A 20,270-nucleotide genomic window follows, 5' to 3' on the forward strand; every position below is an offset into this window, starting at 1 on the left:
AGAGGATGTCAGATCTCATTATGGATGGTTGTGAGCCACCATGTGGTTGCTGGGATTTGAACTCAGGACCTTTGAAAGAGCAGTTGGTGCTCTTAACCACTTAGCCATCCCTCCAGCCCCCTAATTGTGGTTTTTCTGTAGCATAAAATTCCTTTTAAACCAGGTGGCAGTGGCGGCACACGCCTTTAATCACAGCACTCTGGAGTCAGAGGCAGGAGGATGTCTTTAAATTTGAGGCCAGCCTTATCTACATAGTGAGTTCAAAGCTAGCCAGAGATACATAATGAGAGCTGTTGAAACTTGCTCTAAACAGTAAACCCAGAGTGTGCGGCTAGGGCTAGAGCATTTCCTTTGCTCATCACAAAGGAAAAAAAACACACCTAGTATAATGCACCCTCCAGCCATCAGGAGTGATCAACCCCACGGCTTACCACTCAGCAGAGTATTCACGCTGATTTTACCCAGGGTTGGCCAAACTCATCTAACCACAATACTTTTGTCAGCTACCTCCAAAAGACCTGTCTTTGCTTACTAATATGTATTGAAGGGCTATGCTCAGCCCAAAGAGCAGACAGGGACCACCACAAGCCCCCTACCTCTAGGAGCTCCCAGGCTGAGGGAGACAGAGGGAGAAGAGGAAGCATCCAGTCAGGCAACTGATTTGATGGAGGAACTGGGTGTGTGCTGGTAGGCAGGCAAGGAGGGAGAACCCTTGGCTGACCAACGCGCCCCAGGCAGGGGAAGCTACAACCACGAGCCACATTTGCTAAACCACCTAGCTGACCCAAGAGAGGAAGAGAGACAGGCAGGGAGGGGACAGGTGAGAACATCGTGCTGGGGGGGGGGGTGTTAGTCATCAGGTATCAGTGGGTGGGTGTGCCGCAGAGAGTTCCCGGAAACTGCACATCTGGGAGCCGTAGTTGCAGAATGAGGTGACTGGGGTTGAGGTTGGCTTTTCCCCAGCTTTTAAAGTTTTCTTCTCTGACCTGTTTGTGAAGGTATCTGTGGTCAAGACTTTTCTCTTCTTTGACTCTGTGGGGTTGGGTGAGTGCAGGAGCTGGGAGGGATGTTCTGAGATCTGTGAGGTGGGTGTGTCAGGCCCCGCCCAGGAGCAGGTCCTACCAGAGAAGCTCAGCCCAGCCCAGCCCAGAGTGTCAGCGGAAGCAGGCTTGGGGCAGTGGCAGAGGAAGAGCAGCCGATCACAGGTATGGGGAGGTGACAAATGGGGCTGGACCACCAGAAGTGGGGGGACATTGGTGAGGATGGAGAATGTAAGTGGGCCATAGGCTCTGGGAGACCCTTTTAGATACAGTGAAAAGGCAAACGGGGCTGCCCCATGTGGACAGATCTGTCCATAGGAGCCTGAAGAGGCAGCCAACATGCCCGAGACACCTGACGTGCTGAAGCCCCACTGTGGGCCACCTTAGGGTCTTGCCCTAAATCTTTAGACTCCTGTTTTCATGCTGACCCTGAGGTATGTTCCCATCAACCCTACTCATCCTGCAGGGCCAGGTCCTATTCTGGAAGACATGGAGCTGCTCTGAGTAAAATTAGCTAAAGAGTGTACTGGGGAAGACATCTTCCTGGGGCTACCAAGGTATGTTTTATTTGGTTATTTGGTGCTGGGGATGGAATGCCCTATATGCTAATAAGCACTTTCCCTACTATTGAGGGCCCCCCTTTTTTTGAGATGTAGCCCAGGTTGGCCTCAAAAATCTGTACGTAGCCAAGGAGGACCTTGAACTCCTGAACCCTCTCCCTGGAGCCCTGAGGGTACAAGCATCAGGTTTATTCAAGTGCTTGAGGTTAAACCTAGTCATGCTAGGCAAGCTCTCTACCCGCTGAACTGAATCCCATTTCCCCGACCCTTTTGGATGAATAAGGTCTCCTTATGCTAGGATGGTCTTCAACTCCTAACCTTAAAGGACCCCCCTGCCCTATCAGCTTTCCCACTAGCTAAAACTATATGTGTGAGCCACGATGCTCAGATCTATTTAATCTATTTTAGGCTGTGCTAGAGATTAAACCCGTGTGTGAATGCTAGGGAGCATGCTACCACTGAGCTACCCTGCCCTTCCAGGTATATTTTAATGGGTCTCAAGGAAGCGCTGACCCAACCTGAAATGCTCATATGTAACAGAAGGGTGTCAGGCTGCATGATCTGTCTGTCCCCATGGCTTTGACAGAATGGCTCATGAGCCACTAGGAGAGGAAATGAGCCATTGTGCATATTTGGGAATCCATGGAAGGCTGTCTGGGACTTTTGCCATGCCGGCGCAGGCCGCTGCCTGCCTACCACCTATGGTTATGGGCGCTTAGTAATAAGAAAGGGACACATAGACTTCTGTTTCCAGAACTCTTCGCTAATGGTAAACTGAAGTCATAGCCCTGGGGGGCTGGGGGTGAGGAACTGTGACAGTGACCCCCTCAATTCCCAAACTAGCAGTCAGTTCAGTCTGTGCTGTCTGATGTGGTTAGTTCTTCCTACCCTGCTGTTCTCAGTGTGTATCCCACCTTTTTTTGTCCAGAAGCATAAACAACAACAACAACAACAATAATAATAATAATAATAATAATAATAATAATAATATAGCAGCCAAGGAAGAGACAGCAAAAAAGGGGGGAACTGTTGGGAATATTTATGTAGCTGAGAGGCCAAGCATTTGATTTGCCTGGTGTGCATGAGTCTCTGGGTTCATCCCCAGCATAAAAAAATAAAAGGGTGTGGACCTCTGAGGCCGGTGGTATGGTAGAAGTTCAGAGTAAGGTCACCCAGCCTAAAAGGCTCCAGGAGATTATTCGGAGTGGGCAGGACCTGTTAAGCCTGAAGCAAGGGTAAGCCACACACAGGGCACAGCTCAGCACTCAGCTGGACCTATGGCAGTGACTGTTTTTTTGCAGGGGGGAGGGGGGATTGGAACTTTGTTTCCTGTTTTTCCAGCTTTGGAAGGTAGGGTGGAGAGAGGGGTGGGTAAGCTGTCAGCTACACATCAGGGGAGCTAACCACTGAGCCCCGGGACACTTTCCCACACTGGCATTTTGAAGGATGAGCATATATATGCCCAGCACGCCTGGAGCCTGAAGCAGGAGATTGGTCACGAATTCCAAGTCAGCAAGAGATCTGTGAAACCCTGTCTCAAGGAGCAAGAGAGAAGTGGGCGACTGAGAGGGAAGGTTCACTGGGGAGAGGTGGCCAGACGCAGGGAAGGGAGTCACTGTGCGTGTGCAAGAGCGAGACAGGGAGGTGAGCGTGATGTTGGAAGTCAGGGCGAGAAAGGCTCTGGCAGAGAGGCTGAAATCAGAATTTTGGTCAGAGAGCAGGAAAGCCCAGGGGGTCAGGAAGGTGACCCCATGACTAAGCAGCGATACCTGGGCAGACACCACAGGATGGTTATCTTTGCCACCTGAGGCATACACTGGAAGTCTCTTTCTGGTGACCCCAGAGACTCTCTCTCACTCTAGGCTGGGCAACCTCACTCTGGATTCCCCAGAGCACAGACCTTCCATCTTTCCTTGGCCCTCAATCTCAGGGGAAGCTGAGTGGCAAGAGAGGTCCAGAGCACATTTTTTGTTTAGAAAGTCTTACCATGCCGGGCAGTGGTGGCGCACGCCTTTGAAACCAGAACTTGGGAGGCAGAGGCAGGCGGATTTCTGAGTTCCAGGCCAGCCTGGTCTACAGAGTGAGTTCCAGGACAGCCAGGGCTACACAGAGAAACCCTGTCTTGAAAAACAAAACAAAACAAACAAAAAAAGGTCTTACCATGTAATTAACTCTGCTGCCCTGAACTCACTATGTAGAAAAATCTGCACCACGACCCTGGGCAGGCATTTATTTATTTATTTATTTATTTTTCATTTTATTTTATGTATACATAGATTTCTTGCATGGTCTGAACTTGGCTGTGGAGAGACCAGGCCTGGAACTTACCATGTTCAGCTTTCTGCCTCCCAGGTGCTGGCATTAAAGGTGTATACCAGCTCCCCTGAGGCTGGGACAAAGCTGACAAGTCTAAGGCCTGGTTCTCACCCTGGGGCCCTATAGGGAGCTTAGCGGATGGGTATGATGTCATTCTTATACCTGAGCCTGTCGGGAAAGGTGGACCTGCTCAGCATCCCTCGAACAGAAACAGAGGAAGAGCCCACTGGCCACTTAGGCACTTAGAAAGTGTTTCTTGTGTTTGGGCTAAGAAAAGACCGGAGGCTATATCACAGGTCATCGTGGGCACAAAGACCTGAATTTTGGCCCCGTGAAGAAGGCAGGAGGGGCACAGAGACCGTGGTGGGCAGACGGACTCTTCAAGTCTTCATTATTGTGAGTCCTTTGCAGCAATCGTCGGCCTTATTGGCTGCATGCTGGGGAGGGTGGCTCCATTGAGCAGAGCATGGGAAACAGTGTGCAGGACAGATCATGAGTTAGTCTCCTGCCTGCTTTACATTTGGTTCTTACTTCCTGCCTGTGGTAGAAAGGAGCCCTGCCCTGCTCGCTCCCTTATCTCAGTTTAGAGCAGCACCCAGCCCAGCTCAGAGGGCAACGGGACAGATTCCAGAGGTCCCAAGAAGGTAAGGAACACAGTCCCCAGATGTGCACATGGGAATCCAAAGACAGAGACGCCTTGAGCGATCGGTTCGGCGTGGGGTGTGTGTGTGTGTGTGTGTGTGTGTGCAAAGCTTCATGCTTCTGGTTCCTCTATGGTGTCTGTGGTTTCTTTGGCTTTCTGTGCCTGTGGCCTGAGATAGTCTTGCATTTCTCTGTATGAGCATGTGCTGATGAAAGACCTGGTTCTATGTACATCTGTGTAAGATTTTTCCCTAAGGCAGGGGACCGGGTTACTCTTTCTGCTCTGGCCCATGTGGCTCTGCACATGTACATGTACCCAGGCACTGATTTTTATGCTAATGTATGCATGCCTTTGTGTGTCTATGCATGAAACTGTGTGCCACCGTGGTGTGCTTATGTGAAATCTTTGTCCATGTTACTAGGCCTATGTGGATCCCCCTGGCCCTCCTCCTAGCTGGTGAAGTGAAACCCCAGTGTTTCTTCTTTCTGGAGGCAGCAGCTACTTGATTTTTTTTTTTTCCCTTCTTCCCCAAAACCTGGCCTCTTCTTCAAGGCAGAACTGGGGAGAGGGTCCATGGTACCTCTCTTCCATACCTAAACCCCGCCTTTCATTTGCTGTTTGCCTCCTCTTTGGCAGTTTTTCCTGTCCTTGCCATCTGGCCTGGCACTGGGCCCACACAGCTCCAGAGCCAGAAGCCCAGAGCTCAGGGAAGGAGGGGAACGGGTAAGGGGCCAGGAGGGAGGAGGGGCCAGGGGGAGGAGGGGCCTGGAGGGAGGGGCTTGGCCTTTCTGCTGGAAAGAGGTTGATTTTTCACAAACAGGCTCCATTGTAAAGAAACCCCAAACCTTCTCTTTGGAATAGGATAATGAGACCATCACCATTTCCTTTGCTAGGGGATCCCGAGATTCACCTTTAAGTAGCGCTCAAAGAGTCCATTTTTGTCTGCTTAGTCCTCATAACTTGTTTTTTTTTTTTTAACAGAAAGGCTTGACATTCTTGGAAAAGAATGCATTCCTGCACTCACTCAGGGTCTAGAATGCGCTTCCTAATTGCAAGGAGTTATTGATTTTACAAGGAAGGGTTAAAAAATGATAAGATCTTGCTTTTTTGCTTATAAACTGTTTTCAAAAATAAATTTTGGAAGACGGGCAGTGGTGGTGCATACTTTTAACCCCAGCACTTGGGAGACATAAGCAGGAGGATTTCTGAGTTGGAGGTCAGCCTGGTCTACAGAGTGAGTTCCAGGACAGCCAGGGCTACACAGAGAAACCCTGTCTTGGGGGGTGGGGGGGAGACTATCTAGGACTGGAGAGATGGCTCAGCGGTTAAGAGAACCGACTGCTTTTCCAAAGGTCCTGAGTTCAAATCCCAGCAACCACATGGTGGCTCACAACCATCCGAATTGAGATCTGATGCCCTCTTCTGGTGCAGCTCCAGTGATCTGAAGACAGCTATAGTGTACTTAGATATAATAATAAGTAAATATTTTTTAAAAAGACTATCTAAAAAATAAATTTTGGAAAAAAAATATTTATTATTTTCTATGCATTGGTGTTTTGCCAGCATGCATGTCTGTGTGAGGGTGTCAGATCCCTTGGACCTGGGGTTATAGACAATTGTGAGCTTCCATGTGGGTGCTAGAAATTGAACCCTGGTCTCTTGGAAGAGCAATCCACTGCTAAGAACAGCTGAGCCATCTCTCTAGTCCCATTACTTTTTTAAAAATAATGCTATGCATGTGTCTTTCTGTCTGTGGGTCTGTTCAGGTGCCCAAGGGGACCGGAGAGAGGTGCTGGAGTCCCTGGAGCTGGATGCCTGAGTGCCAGGAAGTGAACTCCAGCTCTCTGCAGGGGCTGTGCCAGCTCTTTCCTGCCATCTCTCCAGCCCCCTTACTGAAACTGTAGTGCGAGTGTGTTCCAGAGGCCTGCTGTCCTATGAATCAGTAATTGAGCAGAGGCGGAGAGGTGTGGTAAACGCTTAGGTGGCTCCAGGAAGACAGAGAATGAATGGGCTGATCATTTGTTGGATAGAAACCATTTTCCTTCCAAGTGACCCAAGAGATTCCCTCAGGGGACCTAAGTGCAGGGTCTGGTGTATGTCTAAGACTGTGATCTTCACCTTAGGGCTTTACCATCTAGTTAAGGGAATGAATAAAATACACAAAACAGCTAATGGGGGCTGGTGAGATGGCTCAGTGGGTAAGAGCATCCGACTGCTCTTCCAAAGGTCCGGAGTTCAAATCCCAGCAACCACATGGTGGCTCATAACCATCCGTAACAAGATCTGATGCCCTCTTCTGGAGTGTCTGAAGACAGCTACAGTGTAGTTACATATAATAAATAAATAAATCTTAAAAAAAAAAAAAAAAAGCAGCTAATGGGTTAAAAGCACTTAAATGCGCCAAGCTAAAAGACCTTTCCCCTTTTGAAACCAGGTGTCCCTTATGGCTCAGGCTGGCCCTCACTGCCAGGCTCCTCCTATCTCAGACTCCAGAGTCTCTGGGACTTCGGGAATGCACTACAGCTCCTTGCTTAAGTGCTTAAGTACTTAGAGGGAACACTGTGAGAAGGTGTGTGTGTGTGTGTGTGTGTGTGTGTGTGTGTGTGTGTGTGTGTGTGTGTGTGAAAGAGGGGCAGGTGTTTGCTGCCAGTGCTCTGAAGGGATTTAAAAGGAAGTGGGTTATGGTAATGTAGTTCAATAAGACAAACGAGGAAGTGAACCAAGCAGCCCATGGGCATAGATTTCATAGGGGCAATTCTAAAAGATCAGGTGCCCTGTGTGGCTCCCACCCACAAGCCCTCCTATTCATTTTTGTTGGGAGCAGCAATGTACCGTGTGGACTTTGGAGCTAGGCAGTCCTAGATTTGGGTCCCGACTTCATCCCCCAGGGAGCGGCTCTCTTGCTTTGCTTTCCTATAACAATGGCAATAAACACCTGCCTCAAAGCACGGTGGGAAGGATTAGAGACCACACGTGTAGCCTAGCGTGGCTGGGGTAGTGTGATGGACAGCTGTCACTTCACACTCCACACTGGTACTGGTGCAGATGCTAAGGTCACAAAGATGAATGAGTCACCTTCTGAAGCTAACTCCTTACAGGGCTCAGAGTCTAATGAGAGGGGCTAAGAAGGAGCTGTCACCATGGCTATAGGAACAGCTGAGGTATCTGTACTCCTGCCCTTCTGGGGAAGACAGAGCCAGGGTCACAAGCCTCGTGGAAAATGACTGGGTTTGCCAGGTGAGGAGTGGCAGAAAGAACATTCCAGGTTGAAGAAATGCTGGCCGCAAAGAGGCCTGAAAACACGAGGTATGTGCAGAACCTGCTGCCTTGCTCTAAGTGCGGCAGAGGAACTTGGGGTGAGCAGTGACATCTTTGCTTTGAGTGTTGCATACATCTTATTTGGTACTAGTGTCTCCCCATGTCTGTGCTGAATTGGTTCCCAGACCCCTTCAGATGCCAAAATTCCTGGAGGCAATAAATCCTACATATATTGCCCTATATGTCTTAAGGCTTTGAGCCCAAGCCAGGTTCTACCTACCAGTAATCCCAGCACAGGGAGATGGAGGCTGGAGGAGCAGGGTTCAAGGCCACCCTTGGCAGCTTCATTTTAGGGGAGTTTAGTAGGTCACTTGAGACCTTGTGTCATCCTTGTCTCCACCCAAATCATCTATCTCTAGGTTGCTTATAACCTCTAAAATACAGTGCAAACAGATTTTTTTTGTTGTCTTTATTCCATTTTCTCTCTCTCTCTCTCTCTCTCTCTCTCTCTCTCTCTCTCTCTCTCTGTGTGTGTGTGTGTGTGTGTGTGTGTGTGTTCATGTTGATGTACACTAAGCCATCCTACCATGTTTGTGTTTTAAAGAAGGGTTTCACTATAGAAGCCCAGTCTATTGTCCTGCCTCACTCAACCTCTGGAATTACAAGCCTGTGCCTCATGCCCTGCTTTTTTTTTTTTTTTTTTTTTTAAGATTCAGTTTTCCCAGCACTCCAGAGGCAGAGGCAGGCAGATTTTTGAGTTTGAGGCCAGCCTGGTCTACAAAGTGAGTTCCAGGACAGCCAGGGCTACACAGAGAAACCCTGTCTCAAACAAACAAACAAACAAAAGATTCAGTTTTATTTTATGTATAGGGATATATGTAGGGGTGTTTTGCCTGCCTGTATGACTGTGCACCATATGTGTGCAGTGCCCATGGAAGACAGAAAGGGCACTGGATACCTTGGAACTAGAGTGACAGACAGTTGTGGTCTGCCATATAGGTGCTGGGAATTGAACCCAGGTCCTCTTGAAAAGCATGGAGTACTTTTTTTTTTTTTAAGATTTTATTAATTTATTTTATACACATATGTGTTCTATTTGTATATATATCTGCATGCCATAAGATCCCATTACAGATGGTTGTGAGCCACCACGTGGTTGCTGGGAGTTGAACTCGGGGCCTTGAGAAGAGCAGAGAGTGCTCTTCACTGGACCCTTAAGTGTCTTTTTAAAAAGGGTTGTTTGTTGTTTTCATTGTTGTTTTGTTTTAGACAGGGTCTTGGTATGTAGCCCTACTGTCCTGGAACTTGCTGTGTAGACCAGTCTGGCCTTGAATTCACCACTATAGTGTCTCCCTCCTTGGCTCAGGCTGAAGTTGAGTTTGGGATTTTTGTGCCTCAGTTTCCCGAGTTCTGCCAGACCTTGTAAATAGGATCCATACTGTACTTTCTGAGGGAATACTGACAAGAAAAACATCTGTATGTGTATTCAAGATAGATGCTCTTTTTTTTTCTTTTGAGATGGGGGGTACTGTTGTGTTTCCCAGGCTGTTTTTGGCATGCTGGGTTCAAGGGATAATCCTACCTCAGCATCCTAAGCAGCTGGGTATAATCTGTCTGTCTGGCTGCTGTGGTTTCCAGACAGTCTCTATCTGTAACCTAGACTGAACTCCAGGCATCGTCCTAAGTGCTGGGAATGCAGGTGTGAAGCATCACAGCCGGCCTTTTGTTGAGTCAGGGTCCCATGTAGCCCAGGCTGGCCTCTGCCCTTCAACTGCTGTGATTACAGGCAGGCAGGGTCACCATGTCAAGCTCAGATGCAACATTCTCTCCTTAATTTGTATGTGCTTTGCTTGCATGCACGTATGTGTACCGTGTGTGTAGAGGGTATCCATGGACATCTGAAGAGGGCACTGGATCCCCTGAGAGTGGAGTTCTAATCCCATTATGTGGGTGCTGGAACCCACATCCTCTGCAAGAGCCGCAAGTGCTCTCAACCACAGAGCCATTTCTCTAGCCCCCGCTTTTTAGCCTTTCAAATAGCTTTGGCTCGTCTGGAACTTGCTATGTAGATGGGCTTGGTTCAAACTCACAGAGATCCTGCATCTGCCTACCAAGTGTACCACCATGCCTGGCCAGATGCAAATTACAAAAAAACATCTGTTTTGATTGAGGTTGGTTGGACAAATATTGAACACAAGGAACCCACCCATGGAGGGAGGGCTGACTGTAGTTCCATTATCTAAATTGGTATTTTATGGAGGGAATATTTATTCCATTTTAACTATTTTGCTATGCTTGCTATAAATCTTGAGAAGCTGGTTGCTAGAGGAAGAACAACCCCCCCCCCCATAAATTTGATACAGTCAAGCTTACCACTTAGTTCCATGAGCTAATTTATTTATTGAGATGCTGGAAATAAAACCCAGGGCTTTGACTAAGTGAGCAAGAAGTTTATCACTGAGCCAAAGCCATGTCCTAGTGCAAGAATTTCAATAGTGCCTTTACTTATTTATTTATTTATTTATTAAGATTTATTTATTTTATATGAGTATACTGTAGCTGTCTTCAGACACACCAGAAGAAGGCACTGGATCCCATCTCAGATGGTTGTGAGCCACCATGTGGTTGCTGGGAATTGAACTCAGAACCTCTTGGGGAGCAGTCAGTGCTCTTAACCACTGAGCCATCTCTCCAGCCCATTATTTATTTTCTTTTTCTTTCTTTTTTCTTTTCTTTTCTTTTTTTGGTTTTTTGAGACAGGGTTTCTCTGTATAGTCCTGGCTGTGCACCACTACATCCCGCTATTTATTTTCAAGACAGGGTTTCTTGCTGGGCAGTGGTGGTGCATGCCTTTAATCCCAGCACTCTGGAGGCAGAGGCAGGCGAATTTCTGAGTTCAAGGCCAGCCTGGTCTACAGAGTGAGTTCCAGGACAGCCAGGGCTACACAGAAAAACTCTGTCTCAAAAAACCAAGGCGGGGGGAGAAGGCAGGGTTTCTCTGTATAGATGTGGCTGTCCTGGTACTGGCTCTGTAGACCAGGCTGGCCTGGAACTCACAGAGATTCTCCTGCCTCTGCTTCCTGAGTGCTGGAATTAAAGGAGCCTTTTAATAGATAACTTTTATTTTATGTATGTATATAGACATGCATGTGTCACTGGACATGGGTAGGTCAGATGACAACTCTCAAGAGTTGGTTCTCTCCTGCCAATTTATGGGACCCTAGAATCTCACTCAGGCAGTCAGGCCTGGGGACGGGTTCTTCTGCCCACTGAGCCATCCCACTGCTCTTCTGAAAGGAATTAGCTCTTTGCTTATGTATGTTTAGTGTTTTATCTGCATGTTCATCTGTACACCAGACAGCACGGGATCCCATGGGAAGATAGATAGATAGATAGATAGATAGATAGATAGATAGATAGATAGATATAGTTACATGGTTATATAGTTATATGAGCTGCCATGTGGGTGCTGGGAATTGAACTCGAGAAGAGCAGACAGTGCTCTTAACTTCTGAGCCATCTCTCCAGTCCTAGATTAGTATTTTGGAGAGAATGTCTCAAAATCGGAGGCAGCTCCTTTCCCTAAGATGCCATGTGGATACCTATGCCCACAGCAGTATCATTCAACGGTCAAACAGACATAGCCCATGTCTACTTGGAGGTGAGTGCTAAATAAAGTGTCATGTACACGTTCTGTCACACAGGCTGGGTTTGTAGCTGGTGGGGGAGAGCAAGCTTAGCATTAGTCTGCCTCTTTGAGACAGGGTCTCATGTAGTTCAGACTGGCCTCGAACTTCTATGTAGGAGAAGATGACTGTGAATTCCTGTTCCTCCTGCCTCAGCTTCCAAATGCTAGATTGCAGGTGTGCACCATCACATATGAACGTACTTAGGGTTTATAAGGCTCTGGGTTCCACCCCTTACCAGCACTGAAAAAAATTCACACATTACAATATGAGTAGATGAGTAGAAAGATGGATGGAAGGAAGAGTGGGTCTTGGAAACAGGCTGCTAAGGGAAATAAGGCAGACACTGGACAGACACTATCACTCCATCCCTCTGAGGCATCCAGAACAGACATCAGAGATAGACCGTAGAAAAGAGATTACCAGAGGATGGGGGAGGGGTGCTACAAGCAGTACTGCTTCACAAGTGTGCACTGACATAATGGAAAATTCTATTTCTGGACACTATTTGTGGAGAGAATTGTGTATTAATGGTATGGAGTTATTAGACTATTTAAAAATTATATAAGGGGCTAGAGGGATGGCTCAGCAGCCAAGAGCACTTGCTGCTCTCCCAGAGAACGCAGTGTCTGTGTCTGGTGTGTCGGTAACTCCAGCTCCAGGGGATCCTGGATTCTGACCTCAGGCACTGTACCCATGCCACAAACCCATACCCAGATACACAAATATACATAATTAAAACAATAATAATGAAGTCTGGGAAAGCTGGGTGCACACCTTTCGTCCTAGCACTCGGGGTGCAGAGGCAGGAGGATCTCTTTGAGTTTGAGACCAGCCTGGTCTACATACTGAGTTCCAGACCAGATAGGGCTACTCTGAGAGATTCTGCTTCAGGGTAGCCAGATCTACACAGAGAAACACTGTACTGAAAAATACCAAACAAGCAAAACAACAGCAACAACAACAACAAAAGAAATAGGTCAGAGTTAAGAGCGCTTGTTGTTGCTCTTGCAGAGGACGTGGGTTCAGTTGCTAGCACCCACATGGCTGCTCTCATGCTCTGTGACTCCAGTTCCAAGTCATTAGATGCCCTCTTCTGGCCTCCAAAGGCACCATACATTCACGCAAAATACTCATAAACATAAAATTAAAAAGAATAAGTCTTTTAAAACAAAATATCTCTTAAAATTAAAACAAGAAAAAATGATGTTAGAGGAGACACCTGCATCCCCGCATCCCCCATCCCCGCATCCCTGCATCCCCCCACATCCCTGCATCCCCCCATCCCCACTGAGACAAAGATCACAGCAACTCTGGAAATGGGACCAGCCAGCCTGAGCAGCGTGGTCAGACTGTGTCTTAAGAAGAAAAAAGTAAAGACAGAGCTGAGGATGTAATCCTAGAGCTTGGGAGGTTAGGACAGGAGGTTCAGGAGTTCAAGGCCAACGTCAACTCCATAGCTAGTTTCATACCAACCTAGGTTATATGAGACTATGTCTAAAAAAAGATAGCAAAGGCCGGGCGTGGTGGCGCACGCCTTTAATCCCAGCACTTGGGAGGCAGAGGCAGGCGGATTTCTGAGTTCGAGGCCAGCCTGGTCTACAAGTCTACAAAGTGAGTTCCAGGACAGCCAGGGCTGTACAGAGAAACCCTGTCTCAAAAAACCAAAAAAAAAAAAAAAAAAAGATGGCAAAGGTTAAGTTATATTCACCCTAACATATACACAAATTGTGCGTGTGAGGCGGGGCTAGAGAGGTGGCCCCTGCATGACTTCCTGCACGCTGTGGCTTGTCTACCTCTTTGCTGTCCTCAGATGCCAACTGATTTCTTGTAGTGAGTGCCCCATGGTTTAGTAAGGAGGGTTGATGCAGGAGACACCAAGGCAGTGGTTCTCAACCGGTGGGTCTAGACCCCCGTTGCATCTCAGATGTCCTGCACAGCACGTATTTACATTATGATTCATAACAGTAGCAAAACTTACAATTAGGAAGTAGCAATAAAATTTTATGGTGGTGCGGTCACCACAACCTGAGGAACTGTATTAAAGAGTCACAGCATTAGGAAAGCTGAGAATCACTGCCTTGAGGCCTCCCAGAACCTTTCTAACAGGAAGGCTAAAGTGTTCTTAATGTGCCTCTGGCCAAGCCTGATGGTAAGTGCCTTGGAATCACACCGGTGGTACATTCTCATTTTATAGGTGAGGAGATGGAGGGTTAGGTCACTCAAGCTGAATGTAGCAGCTGGGTCCCTCTAAGCAAACCCAGCCCACAAGGGAGAAGGTGAGTAGGATGAACTGGACTGGATGAACTGGACTGGACTTGAGCGCCTGAACTTTATTCCTTAGATAAGGCCGCAGACCCACCCTGGGCAGAGAGGGAGAGCTCCTCAGCCTTCCCCAGTCAGACCTATTTGCTGTGTTTGTTGTTAGTCTTCCTCTAATGGAAGGTGAAGCTGGTGGGAGGGACAAGGCCTTTGTTTTGATCCTGACTGGATAGGCTGGAACCTTCTAAGGAGTCAGTAAACATTTATGGGAAGGCAGGCCGGCCGGTTGTAAGAACAGCAGTTGAAACATCTTCATCAACGTCTTTTTTTTTTTTTTTTTTTTTTTTTTGGTTTTTCAAGACAGGGTTTCTCTGTATATCCCTGGCTGTCCTGGAACTCACTTTGTAGACCAGGCTGGCCTCTGCCTCCCAAATGCTGGGATTAAAGGCGTGCGCCAACACGCCCGGCTCATCAACGTCTTGAAATAGATGCGAACTCACACACGCCTTCCCACACGCCTAGATAAGGAAAATGAAATTCAGAGCAAATCTTCTGAGGCCACAAGGTAGCCAAGTGGCAAAGCCAGGACTCGTGCATATGGCCTGCCTGGGACCCTTGACGGCAGGACCTGGGCATGACGCTGTAGGATAGAGAGGAACTATAAAATACCATCCTGCTTGTTACGGATGGGGAAAGATGGCCTGAAGAGCCTTTGAGGCCAGGAAAGGACTCGAGAGAGGCTAGTGGTCGGCTAAGTGTTTAGGTTCTGTTTCTCATAGCTTGACTTTTGATTTGTCTCCCCACTCCAGGTCTCCACCGCTGAAGAAGTTGCAGCACCAAGGGCTTCCAGCCTTGGCCAGTCATCAGCCCCTGAGGTCACAGCCCACGTGCCCATGTCTTGCCTCTGCTTGCCTGGGGATAGAGTCTGTGTTGCCACCAGGCTACCACCCTGGAGGTGAAAGCCATGCTCTGACCTTGGTGTTCCCTACTGCGCCCCAGACTAGTTTCTCGTCCCACCTGGACGCGATGTTTGCCAATTCTTCAGTCAATGCCTCTTCTACCAACAGTTCTGTGCTCCAGTGCCCTGACTATCGAGGTACACATCGTTTGCATATGGTGGTCTACAGCCTGGTGTTGGCGACTGGTCTCCCTCTCAACGCTCTGGCTCTCTGGGTCTTCCTGCGTGTACTGCGCGTACACTCGGTGGTGAGCGTGTACATGTGCAACCTGGCAGCCAGCGACTTGCTCTTCACCCTGTCACTTCCCCTGCGCCTCTCCTACTATGCACGGCACCACTGGCCCTTTCCAGGCTTCCTGTGCCAGACGTCGGGCGCCATCTTCCAGATGAACATGTACGGCAGCTGTCTCTTTCTGATGCTCATCAATGTGGACCGCTATGCGGCCATCGTGCACCCGCTGAGACTGCGCCACCTACGGCGGCCCCTGGTGGCACGGCGGCTCTGCCTGGGCGTGTGGGCTCTCATCCTGCTGTTCGCCGTGCCCGCCGCCCGCGTGCACAGCCCGTCCACCTGCAAGTATGAGAACATCACCGTGCGCCTGTGCTTCGAGAGCTTCAGCGATGAACTGTGGAAGAGCAGGCTGCTGCCGCTCCTGCTGCTGGCCGAGATACTGGGCTTTCTGCTGCCCCTGGCGGCTGTCGTCTATTCGTCGGGCAGGGTCTTCTGGACACTGGCAAAGCCCGACGCCACTCAGAGCCAGCGGCGACGGAAGACCGTGCGCCTCCTGCTGGCCAACCTCATCATCTTCCTGCTGTGCTTCGTGCCCTACAACTCCACGCTGGCGGTATATGGGTTGCTACGGGCCAACCTGGTGGAGAACAGCTTTCAGGACCGTGATCAGGTGCGCGGGGTGCTGATGATAATGGTGCTGCTGGCCAGCGCCAACTGCGTGCTGGATCCGCTGGTTTACTACTTCAGTGCCGAGGGTTTCCGTAACACCCTTCGCAACCTGGGCGCCCCGCTCCATACCAGGCCTTTGGCTACCAATGGGGCTAGAGGTATGCTCACCGAACTACCCTCAGAAAGCACCCAAAACACTGGGCAGGATGCCACAAGTCAGGTTCTACTCCAGCCTGCCACTCTGGGTACACCCCCGGACAAATGCCCCCAGGATTCGGCTCTCTGAGAGGACGCAGTCTTAGTGTCTACCTAGATTTAGGTCATCATCCTGAGAGCTAAAGATCTGGTGACCTTGGTGAATCAACTACACAGACACTCATCTGTCATCTTCAAAAGTAAACCTCTGGGCTGGTGGTGGAACCGAGAACCCACAGCGCGCACGTGCTGGGCCAGCACATTCCCACTATACTGTATCCCAGCTCTACCCGTTGGCTTCTGCGCTTACTCAAGGGCGATGGCCACTGTGCCACCAGCCTTGACTTTCCCTGCTCAGGTGGAAGGTGTAACACAAAGGTTTATTTACTATGGACCAAATAGTTCTGACCCATTTCTAGACTTGTAACACCTTAGACTTGACACCTGGCATGCGGTGGTTGGGCAGGGCAGAGCCATGTGTGGAGTCCCTCTCATTTGCTAGTTCTTTGGTATCTTTTCTAGGTCATCCTTCTACAGCTCTCGGGCCTCTTCCATCCTAGGTCTTTAATATTCAGTCTCACTTCCCTCTCTCCCTCCCCCTTTCTTCTCCTCTCCCTGCCTCTCAAGGAGCCTGGCCTTGAACTCCTTTTTGTTTTGTTCTGTTTTCAAGGCAAGAGTCCCAGTATGTAGTTCTTGATGTCCTGGAACTCATTCTCTACACTAGGCTGGCCTTGAACTCACAGAGATCTGCTGGCCTCTGTCTCCTAAATGCTGGGATTAAAGCTGTCTGCCACTAAGACAGAGTTTGGTCTTTTTTGTTTTGTTTTGTTTTTGTTTTTTCAAGACAGGGTTTGGGTTTGTCTGTGTAACAACCCTGGTTATCCAGGTTATCCACTGGTGTAGACCAGGCTGGCCTCAAACTCACAGAGATCCACCTGCCTGCCTCTGCCTCCTGAGTGCTGAGAGGAGAGGTGTGCCCAGCATGCTGGTGAGCCTTCGGTTTCAGCGTTTCCTACGTGCTGGGGTCACAAGCCCAGCGGCAGTCAGTATTTTATGGAATTTTTATCTTTTGAAAACCGCTCTCTCTACATGGCCACCACACTTTGCTTCTCTGTCCTCTTAACTCATCCTCTCCATCCCCCATCCTGGGCCTCCTCCCTCTCCCTCCCTCCCCCACCCTCCTCTCTTCCCTCTTCTCCTCTGACCTTTACCATTTTTGCTGTCAAACGTCAGTCCTCACACTGTTTGGCCTCAAATCCCTTCCTGCAAGGAATGAGGGAGCCGAAAGAGCTTTTGTTCTTCTCTTTTTCTTATGATGCTCACCATGTTATTAATTAAAGCTGACATGTTTCTGAGACATGGAAATACAAAAGCACACATTTCCATTTATCTGTGAGAGCAGGAATGTCATCACATTCCGTGAAGCCCTGGAAGCTTCCCTATGCACCCGGGAGAGGATGAACATGGACGGATACGGGGCATGCTAGCATTATGAATATAGACTTGACCTCAGACTTCCTCAAAGAGCCGGTCTCTGGATTACACTTTGAGATTGTTTATTCTAAAGTATTAGAGTTCACATCTAACTTCCTCTAGGACGTATGACTATAGAAGAGGGCCTGATCACCCTGCTCATTGTGGTCCTTAAGGCTCTCTGGAGGACCAAATCCTCAGGGCCAGGGTGGAATGTTTCTGGAGAACAACGTCGACCAGGAGAGAAGCGTGTACAAGGAAGGAGGGGGAGATGGAAGGGCGGGAGGAGGAGCCTGTCTTAGCAGGATAGCAAAATGGTTTTCTTCCCTCTTTATCCAAGTAGGATTGGGTGGTGGGCAGGGCTGCAGAGTTGGTGCTGTGACATTTTTAGACCCTGACATTGAGAACTGATGTCATGTATATGTCCTATATGCACTATACCCCTGTGTCTCACTATACAGAGAGATTTCCCCAAATGCTTCTGTTTTAGTTAAGATTTGGGCCTTTTGTATCTGTTGGTAATTTGCAGGGGTAACATGACCCCTGGTGGCCAAACTAGGGAAGTAACTCCCATCCCTCAGTGATGGGCCTCAGTCCAAATGCTTAGAGGTCAGACCCTTACCACCAGATGCTTTAAAGATGCTGTTAGCATCTGTCCCAAACACCTCTCTCCCTCAGGACTCAAGGTCTGTGCTCTTCTTGGCTGGAGAATATGAGCGCCCACCTCTGAGGCAGGATGTCAGAACGGCACTACAGGAGCCGAGTTCAACAGAATTTTCAAAAGGTGTGTGTGTGTGTGTGTGTGTGTGTGTGTGTGTGTGTGTGTGTGTGGTCTGTGGTTGTAGCTCAGTTGGTGGAGTGTTTGCCTTGCCTGCATAAAGCCCTGGGTTTGATACCAAGCCTGGCCTGGTATTGTATCATTCCAGCACCCAAGAAGTGGCACACGCTATTAACCCCAGCACTGTGCTGGTGGAGGTAGGACGTTCTCTGTCAGTTTCAGAGGTGAGGCCAGCCTCGTCTACACAGAGAGTTCAGACAGCCATGGCTACATAGACTGTCAGGAAGAAAGAGAGGGGGCGGGCGAGAAAGTCAAAGACAGGAAGAACAGAAGTTCTACATTATCTTTAGCTATATATTGAGTTCTGGGATACATAAGACAGTCTCAAAAAAGTTCCCAGATGGGGTTAGAGAGATTGCTCAGTGGTTAAGAGCACAGACTGCTCTTCCAAAGGTCCTGAGTTCAATTCCCAGCAACCACATGGTTGTTCCCAGCTGTGGTGGCCCGTGCTTCTAATCCCAGTGCTTAGCAGGCAGAGGCAGGCAGATCTCTGTGAGTTCAAGGCCAGAGTGGTTTACATAGCCAGGCCAGCCACACCACATGGTGAGACCCTCTTCTCAAAAGAGAGACAAAAACAGCTTGAGGGATCTGAGTCTGGTGTGCATGCCTGTAATCCCAGCTCTGTAGACACTAAGGCTGGAGACCCACGCCTCGGAGGCCAGCATTTGCAAGTGCCTAGGTATGATCTTTAGCACAAAAAAACTAGATAAACAAATACATTGGAAAAAAGGTTGAACTACGAGGTGGCATCACACACCTTTAACCCCAGCATTGGGAGGCAGAGGCAGGTGGATCTCTGTGAGTTGGGGGCTTGTCAGGGCTACTTTTAGGAAAAGTAAAGATAATTGAGCTCTTTTAGGTACAGGTCTTGAGTGAATTTCAGAACAATTAAAACCTAACAGATCATATAACTTATTCTAATTTTTGTATGTATTTCTGTCTTCCTCCACCTCCCTAGGTAGTATGTAAGTAAGCCCCATGGGGGAGGGGATGCAAGGATTTTTGTTTGGTTGGTTCATTGATGTATTTACCGTCATCTAGAACAAGGATTGGTACAGAGTTAATACTCAATAAAGACTCGCTGACTAAACAGTCAGATCTTGTGAAGTACTTGATTATCCAATAGCGACCACAGCACAGGTGAACTATGTCCATACCGGAAGACCGACGATAAGGGAAAGCAGAAGAAGGTGCTGGCAGTTAACGAAGCCCCCGAAATTTGCCCAGCAAGGTTCGAAGACATGCTTGTAGGATAGAACTGTAGGGAATCAGGTAGGGAGAGTCAAGAAGGGAAAGTGGGGTGGGAGTGACCGTGACAGGGAGAAGTGTGGTCAGGCCCTCGGGAGACGCAGATGGAGGCGCTCAGAACGGTTTCCACACATTTCATCACCTCGAGAATGGCACTGAAGGCGGAGGAAACGAATAGCACCCGACGAGCAACAGGCCATGCAGGGCTAAAGAGTCTGCCATTTTCACAAAGTGCCTCTTGAAGCAAGAAGCGGGCAGAAGGGAGAAACCCAGAGCCCCGCCCCCTACACTCACGTGCTCTGGGCCTGCCCCATTTATCTCCAAAGAGGAAGAAGAGAAAATCTTAGGTGAAAATAAGAGCATTGGTTAACTCAGGAGGCTGAAGCAGGAGGATCTTTTGTTCAAGGTCAGCAAGACTGTCTCAAAATAAACAGAGGGTTGCGAACAGTTCTTACCAACCATGTTGGCTGTCTTGGGTTCGATCTCCAGTATGGAAAAAAAAGCATTATGGCGTTAAAACGAAATATCCCTGCTCCCGCCCCCGTAAGGAACTATTGTTCTGATGGCTGAAGTATTGTGACAGACACCTGTAGTCCTAAACTACTCTGGGGTCGACAGCAGGAGGATTTGGAATTCAAGGGCAGCCTGAACAATAAAGAAAAAGCCCAAGCCAGACGGGCGGTGGTGCACACCTTTAACCTAGAGACGTGGAGTTGCGGCAAGGCCAGACTGATTTGCAGAACAAGTTCCAGGACAGTCGGGGCCACACAGAGAAATCTTGTCTCAAGAAGAAGAATGAGGGGGCAGGTGAGATGGCTCAGTGGGTAAGAGCACCCGACTGCTCTTCCGAAGGACCCGAGTTCAAATCCCAGCAACCACGTGGTGGCTCACA

At 48.8% G+C, this 20,270-nt stretch overlaps 1 protein-coding gene across 2 annotated transcripts; it reads left to right on the forward strand.

Annotated features, from left to right (window-relative positions):
- The first annotated feature begins 1,189 nt into the window (after positions 1-1,189).
- On the forward strand, positions 1,190-15,957 carry Lpar5 (lysophosphatidic acid receptor 5). 2 transcript variants are annotated; one of them, XM_021191517.2, is made up of 2 exons: positions 1,190-1,205; positions 14,575-15,957. In XM_021191517.2, the coding sequence occupies exon 2, from the start codon at positions 14,792-14,794 to the stop codon at positions 15,908-15,910; it is 1,119 nt and encodes a 372-aa protein (XP_021047176.1). In that variant the 5' UTR covers positions 1,190-1,205; positions 14,575-14,791; the 3' UTR covers positions 15,911-15,957. The 2 variants fall into 2 exon arrangements, with proteins under 2 accessions (XP_021047176.1, XP_021047175.1); XM_021191516.2 differs by lacking the exon at positions 1,190-1,205 and adding an exon at positions 4,549-4,560.
- The last annotated feature ends 4,313 nt before the right edge of the window (positions 15,958-20,270 follow it).

The sequence above is a fragment of the Mus pahari genome, chromosome 2, assembly GCF_900095145.1.
Source record: "Mus pahari chromosome 2, PAHARI_EIJ_v1.1, whole genome shotgun sequence".
Taxonomy (NCBI): Eukaryota; Metazoa; Chordata; class Mammalia; order Rodentia; family Muridae; genus Mus; species Mus pahari.